Genomic DNA, 7,500 nt, shown 5'->3' with positions numbered 1-7,500 from the left:
TGGATTGAGCTCTGGTGACTGTGGAGGCCATTTGAGCACAGTGAACTCATCGTCATGTTCAAGAAACCAGTCTGAGATGATTGAGCTTTATGACATGCTGCGTTATCCTGCTGGAAGTAGCCATCAGAAGATGGAGACACTGTGCTCATAAAGGGATGGACATGGTCAGCAGCAATACTCAGGTAGGCTGTGGCGTTGATGCTCAATTGGTACTAATGGACCCAAAGAAAATCTCCCCCACACCATTACACCACCACCACCAGCCTGAACCGCTGATACAAGGCAGGATGATCCATGCTTTCATGTTGTCTGAGCCGAGCATCTGAATGTGTCAGCAGAAATGGAGACTCATCAGAGCAGCAACGTTTCTCCAATCTTCTATTGTCCAGTTTTGGTGAGTCTGTGTGAATTGTAGCCTCAGTTTCCTGTTCTTAGCTGACAGGAGCGGCACCCGGTGTGCTCTTCTGCTGCTGTAGCCCATCCGCCTCAAGGTTGGCCATGTTGTGTGTTCAGAGATGCTCAGCAGATGGTCTTGATCATGTCTACATGCCGACATGCAGTGAGCTGCTGCCATGTGATTGGCTGATTACAAATTTGCTTTAACAAGCAGTTGGAGAGGTGTACCTAATAAAGTGGCCGGTGAGCATGTAGTGGTATATTCATGTCGTGTCATTGAAATCTCTAAAATATTATACATGACAAGAAATTTGACATATGCATGGTCACTACAGCAAAGTAAGTAAATAAAGATAAAAGTGTGAAAAACTCTGCATTAACTAATGTTAGGAAGCAGTTGAACAGTTTGCATTAACAATTATGTTTGAACTATGATTAATAAACATTATCTTCTTACTCAGAGTTCTAGTCTTGATCTAATCCAAATATCTAAATATCTTATTTTCAAGTCAAGACTTTAATACAGGGTTATTTCAGAAATAAAGAGTCGAAATGAAGTAAACAAGCAAAGTAATCTGATTTTAAAGAGAAGAGAAGATTATTGTCAGATGATTTAGCTTGTTTTAATGAAAGACTCGCTTCATTTCGACTCTTTATTTCTGAAATAACACTGTATTAAAGTCTTGACTTGAAAATAAGATATTTAGATATTTGGACTAGATCAAGACTAGAACTCTGAGTAAGAAGATACTGTTTATTAATCATAGTTCAAACATAATTTTTAATGCAAAAAAAAAAACATTTAATTGTTTCTAAAATTAATATGTTCTGAAAATGCTTTTTGATTTAAGAGTTTGTAGATATTTAGACTTGAAACAGGACTAAAGGCATGTTCTGCTGACCTGGACTCAGTTTGATGATGAATGCTGATGTGTGTTTGGCAGAATATGCGTTTAAGGCCATCAGTCAGAGCGGACTGACCACGGTGGGCATCAGAGGAGTGGACTGTGCAGTTCTGGTCACGCAGAAGAAAGTGTCGGTAAATATACATCATTACATCAGCCAGTGCAAACCCAGAGATACACACACACACACACACACACACACAGGAGGAGGATTCAGCGCAGACGACTGCTCACATGCTGTTTCTCAGATAGAGGAGTTGTTCTCAGTGTTTCCTCTAATATCTGTTCTTCTGGAGAAAGTCTGATGTGTTTTATTTGGGCTAGAATAAAAGCAGTTATTAATGTTTAAACACATGTTAAGCTCAATATTATTCACCCCTTCAGCAATATTAGTGTTGGATTGTCTCCAGAACAAACCACTGTTATACAATGACTTGCCTAATTACCCTAACTTTACCCTGATTACCCTAGTGAAGCCTTTACATGTCACTGTAAGCTGAACACTAGTGTCTTGAAGAAGATCTAGTCTAATATGATGTGCTGTCATCATGGAGAAGAGGAACACATCAGTGATTAACACTGTTATGAGCAGAGATGTGTTGAAGATAATCTCTCTGTTACACAGAAATTGAGTAAAGAAATAAATAAATATATATATAAAACTCAAAGTTAAAAAGGGCTTTTCAGTCATAAGATTAATGCAGACGTCAGCATGTCCCCGTATGTGAGCGCTACATGAAGAGTTTTCCCTAACATGATAATGTTCTGGCAGTCTCAGTGTGTGTTGAAGATTCAGTAGCTGATGCTGTGAGAGCTTTACTTGTGTTTCTGCAGAGAAGCTGTGATGCTCTTAAATTACGCTGATCTGTGTGTGTGTGTGTGTGTGTGTGTGTGTGTGTGTGTGTGTGTGTTGTATTACTTACAACCTTAGGCAGCTTATGTCCCCACAAGAGCAGTAAATGTTGAACTTGTGTGTTGTTTGTTTTGGTTTGCGTGAGGAAAAGATCAGCAAACATGGAAACACAAGGTGTGTGTGTGTGTTATTAAGTGTGTGTTTGTGTGTTTGTGATGTTTAGGACACACTCCTGGACGCCTCTACAATGACAAACATGTTTCGCATCACTCCACGCATCGGCTGCGTCATGACTGGACATTACGGTGTGTGTGCATATGTGTATGTGTGTGTGTGTGTGTGTGTGTGTGCACATATAAGAATATAAATGACTTGTGTGTGTGTGTACATGCATATAAATGTATATAAATGATTTGTGTGCATATGCACTTATGTGTGTGTGCATGCGTGTGTGTGTATGCATATGTGCATATATATGTACATAAATGATGTGTGTGTGTGTGTGTGTGTGTGTGTGCGCGCGACAGTGCATGTGTGTGAGTGCTCATTCATGCGTGTGTATGTGTGTGTGCTCGCATATGTGCATATATATGTATATAAATGTTTATGTGTGTGTGTGCGTGCGTGCGTGTGCGTGCGTGTGTGCATATATATATATGTATGTATGTATGTATATTAATGATTTGTGTGTGTGTGTGTGTGCATGTGTGCATGTGTGTGTGTGTGTACATGTGTGTATTCAGCTGACAGTCGCTCTCAGGTTCATCGTGCGCGTATCGAGGCTGGCGAGTGGAAGTATAAGTTCGGCTATGATGTGCCGGTGGACGCTCTGTGCCGGCGTCTGGCTGATCTGTCTCAGGTCTACACACAGAACGCAGAGATGAGGCCGCTGGGCTGCTGTGAGTCTACTGCAAACACCACTGACACACACACACACACACACATTTAACATCATCAGCAGTCACATGACTAAAGCGTCTAGATGGACAGACAGACAGACAGATACAGTCAGGTCTATAAATATTTGGACCGACACAATTCTAACATGTCTGTCTCTGTACAGTGAAGTGAAGAGGATGTGCTTCACCTGCAGACGGTCAGCTTTACTCTGAGTGTTTACATCCACATCAGCTGAACACTGGCGGAGTTACAGCAGTCTGCAGATGTGCTTCTCACTTGTTAAGGGTCCAAAAGTAATTGGAGAGAATAATCATAACTCAAACTTTCACTCTTTACTACTCGGTTCAAATCCTCTGCAGTGGACTACAGCCTGAAGTGTGGAGCTCAGAGACATGAGCAGACGCTGGGTTCAGTCCTGCTGCTGCTCTGCCAGACCTCTATTGCTCTGTCTTCAGCTCCTGCTTGCTCTTGGGGCATTTTCCCTTCAGTTTAGTCTTCAGCAACTGAAATGTATGCTCAATCAGGTTCAGATCAGGTGATTGAGCTGGCCATTGCATAACATTCCACTTCTCCTTCAGAAACTCTTTGTTTGCTGTTGCAGTGTGCATTGGCTCATTCTCCATCTGCTCTGTGAAGCGTTTGGCTGAATATGAGCAGAGAATACTGCCTGAGACACTTCAGAAGTCATCCTGACACATGCCCACGCCATCACACCACCATGCTGCATGCTGAGGGTCACGAGCAGCTCCTCTCCATACTCTCCTCCTCCATCACGCTGGTACACGTTGACCTTGAGCTCATCTGTCCAGAGGATGTTGTTCCAGCACTGTGAAGGCTCTAACAGAACTCTAACCTGGCCTCCTGTGTTTGAGGATCACCAATGGTTTACATCTTGTGGTGAACGCTCTGTGTTCACTCTGGTGTAGTCTTCTCTGGATTGTTGTTGTGAGGGTGTGTTCTCCAGCAGGGAGAGAGTTCTTCAGTCCTCCAGCACTGTAGGCTCCGTGGTCTTCCGGGTCTGTTGTTGTCGCTGAGCTCGCTGCTGTGCTCTGTCTCTTTAAGAATGCTCCACACAGCTGTTTTGGCCGTGTGTGGTGTTTCTGCTCTCTCTCTGGGTTTGCTCTGTGTCTTCGGCCTGACGATGACCTGCTGGACTGACAGTGACAGCTCTTAGGATCTCATCGTGAGAGTTGACAGTAACAGATTCCACATGTTAACAGCACACTTGAGATGAGCTCTGGAGCTTTAATCTGCTCATTGTAATCGAGATAATGCGGGAATAACACACACCTGGCCGTGGAGCAGCTGAGAAGACAACTGTTTGATTACTTTTGGACCCTTAACAAGTGTGAGGCACATCTGCAGACTGGTGTAACTCCTCCAGCGTTCAGCTGATGTGGATGTAAACACCCTCAGAGTAAAGCTGACCGTCTGCACATCTTGACCATCTCAAATCCATTGTGTCAAACATGTTAGAATTGTGTCTGTCTAAACATTTGTGGACCTCACTGTAGATAGAAAAGCCAGACGGGTCTATACCGTTCCTCATGCCCTTCATTCACAAGTCCTTCTGTTCATTTATTACATTATTAACACCTCAGTTCAGCTCTGTGCTCACTGTGTGTGTGTGTGTGTGTGCAGGCATGATGCTGATCTCCATGGACCCCCAGAAGGGCCCCATGCTGTATAAGTGTGACCCGGCGGGATACTTCTGCGGCTTCAGGGCCACCAGTGTGGGAGTCAAGCACACCGAGGCCAACAGCTACCTGGAGAAGAAGATCAAGAAGATGCAGAAGAAGAAGGAGGAGGTGGAGCTGGACTTTGACAGCAGCGTGCAGGTGAGTCACACACACACGCACACACAATGATCAGTTGAGAACATGCGCTGTGACTGCTGTTGTATGTGTGATGGGGTGTTTTTGACTGAAGGGTTGATGACTCTGGCCGGGGCTACAGATGATAAGGAGCCTCATTTGTGGCAGTTTTTACTGTTGATTAATGAGCATTGCCTCTGTTAAATAAATAAATAAAGGGGTTTCCCAGTACTGGGTTGCAGCTGGAAGGGCATCTGCTGTGTAAAACATATTCTGGAATAGTTGGCGGTTCATTCCGCTGTGGTGACCCCTGATGTGATGAATAATAAAGGGACTGAGCTGAAGGAGAATGAATGAATATGTTAGTCTACACGCTTATAATCTGACGACTTTTTGGGTTGTGTTTAGATTGTGTGATCAGTGTGTATCAGTAGAGATGCTGAAGTGTGTGTGTGTGTGTGTCCACCAGATGGCGATCTCCTGCTTGTCTTCTGTTCTCTGCATGGACTTTAAGTGCACTGAGCTGGAGGTGGCCGTGGTCACTAAAGAAAACCCTAAATTCAGGTACACACACACAAACACACACACACGCACACACACAGAGTCCTTCAGTAACTGAGAACTTAAAATAAAAAGTTAAGATAAATATTCATTAACCATTAAAGAACAAAACAATAAGTAAATACGGGAGTGTTTTTGAACCATACTACAGTAAAATAGATTAGTTCATCTGCTGTGATGATTCTACAGTTGCTATGGTAACACAACAACTACAGTAATTGATCTGTTGTGGCAATTGTACAGTCGCTATAGTAACAACTACAGTAATTGATCTGTTGTGGCGATCCTACAGTTGCTATGGAAACACAACTACAGTAATTGATCTGTTGTGACGATTCGACAGTTGCTATAGTAACACAACAGTAACTGATCTGTCGTGGTGATTCTAGAGTTGCTATGGTAACACAACTACAGTAATTGATCTGTTGTGGCGATTCTACAGTCGCTATAGTAACAACTACAGTAATTGATCTGTTGTGACGATTCTACAGTCGCTATAGTAACAACTACAGTAATTGATCTGTTGTGACGATTCTACAGTCGCTATAGTAACAACTACAGTAATTGATCTGTTGTGACGATTCTACAGTCGCTATAGTAACAACTACAGTAATTGATCTGTTGTGACGATTCTACAGTTGCTATAGTAACACAACTACAGTAATTTATCTGTCGTGGTGATTCTAGAGTTGCTATGGTAACACAACTCCAGTAATTGATCTGTTGTGGCGATTCTACAGTTGCTATGGAAACACAACTACAGTAATTGATCTGTCGTGGTGATTCTAGAGTTGCTTTGGTAACACAACTACAGTAATTGATCTGTCGTGGTGATTCTAGAGTTGCTTTGGTAACACAACTACAGTAATTGATCTGTTGTGGCAATTCTACAGTGGCTATAGTAACAACTACAGTAATTGATCTTCTGTGGTGATTTTACAGTTGCTATGGTAACAAAACAACTACAGTAATATAAACAACTGAGCCACTACTGTAGTTAACTACAGCTATAGGGTATTTTGCACCACAATACTCCGCAGTTTACTGTAGTAAAAGCTAATGTGTGCTCCACATTATATATATATAGCTATAGTTCATACTGCTATAACTGAAACATCCATTAACATAGAGTTTTACTATAATACTCTAATAATAAATACACTATACTACACTTGACTGTAGTATGCTTCAAAAACACTACAGTATTTACTCTACAACTGGAGTATCTGCGCTGTATTTTCGAGAACTCTTTATTGACAAACTGTAATGTTGCTGTTGATAAATAACTAATAACACAACAAATAAACAAAACAACGATAGGACAGTCAAAATACATGTATTTCATTTCATTTAATTTGTTCGCAAATTAAATGAAATTAAGTGTGTGTGTGTGTGTGTGTGTGTGTTGCAGGACTCTGTCAGAAGTGGAGATCGAGCGTCATCTGGTTGCAATCGCAGAGAGAGAGTGATCAGTGTGTGTGCGTGTGTGTGTGTGTGTTTTCTACTTTTACACTGCTCTGTTACTCCACACCTTCAGTCCAGACACCAGCAGACTCTCAAATAAACCAATATTACTGTCCACCGTCATCGTCTACTGCACTTACTGTACACACACACACACTCTTCTGTTCCGGGACTGTGGTGATTTTTGAAGCAGCGCTGTGTTTTCTCCACATGATGGCGACACTTGCTCATGTCCTGTGGACTTAATTCAAATGCATCTTTGTAGAGATTATTTTACTGACAAACCCACAACACACTGACCAGAGCTTTAATGAAGTGTAAAGACATTTACAAATAAACCCGGATTTTGGACTTTTCTAGTTGATTTGTGTGGAGCTTTTGCTGTTTACTATATATATAGTCCAGAGATTCCTCATGAACATCTTCAGGTCTCCTCATGTCCACACACACCTTCATATTACAATAAGAATAAAGCACAAATGACTTTATTAAAGAAGCTGCGCGCACGTGTGTGTGTGTGTGTGTGTGTGTGTGTGTGTGTGTGTTAATGTATGTATGTGTGTGTGTGAGGGCGTACGCATGATTGCTTGTGTGTGTATGAGTGTGT

The 7,500-nt window shown here is 42.1% G+C and overlaps 1 protein-coding gene across 1 annotated transcript in view; it reads left to right on the top strand.

The window, feature by feature from the left end:
- psma6l (proteasome 20S subunit alpha 6, like) overlaps positions 1 to 7,389 on the top strand; it is an 8,740-nt gene extending 1,351 nt beyond the window's left edge. The window contains 6 exon segments of the mRNA NM_131795.2: positions 1,341 to 1,435; positions 2,378 to 2,459; positions 2,898 to 3,053; positions 4,696 to 4,892; positions 5,338 to 5,432; positions 6,841 to 7,389. Coding sequence (NP_571870.2) covers positions 1,341 to 1,435; positions 2,378 to 2,459; positions 2,898 to 3,053; positions 4,696 to 4,892; positions 5,338 to 5,432; positions 6,841 to 6,898 — 683 coding nt within the window. The 3' untranslated portion in view covers positions 6,899 to 7,389.
- Positions 7,390 to 7,500: the final 111 nt, after the last annotated feature.

This window comes from Danio rerio, chromosome 15 (assembly GCF_052040795.2).
Source record: "Danio rerio strain M-AB ecotype USA chromosome 15, GRCz13ab, whole genome shotgun sequence".
NCBI lineage: Eukaryota > Metazoa > Chordata > Actinopteri > Cypriniformes > Danionidae > Danio > Danio rerio.
The sequence above is the reverse complement of the archived record's forward strand: the minus strand, read 5'-3'. Positions and strand labels throughout refer to the sequence as shown.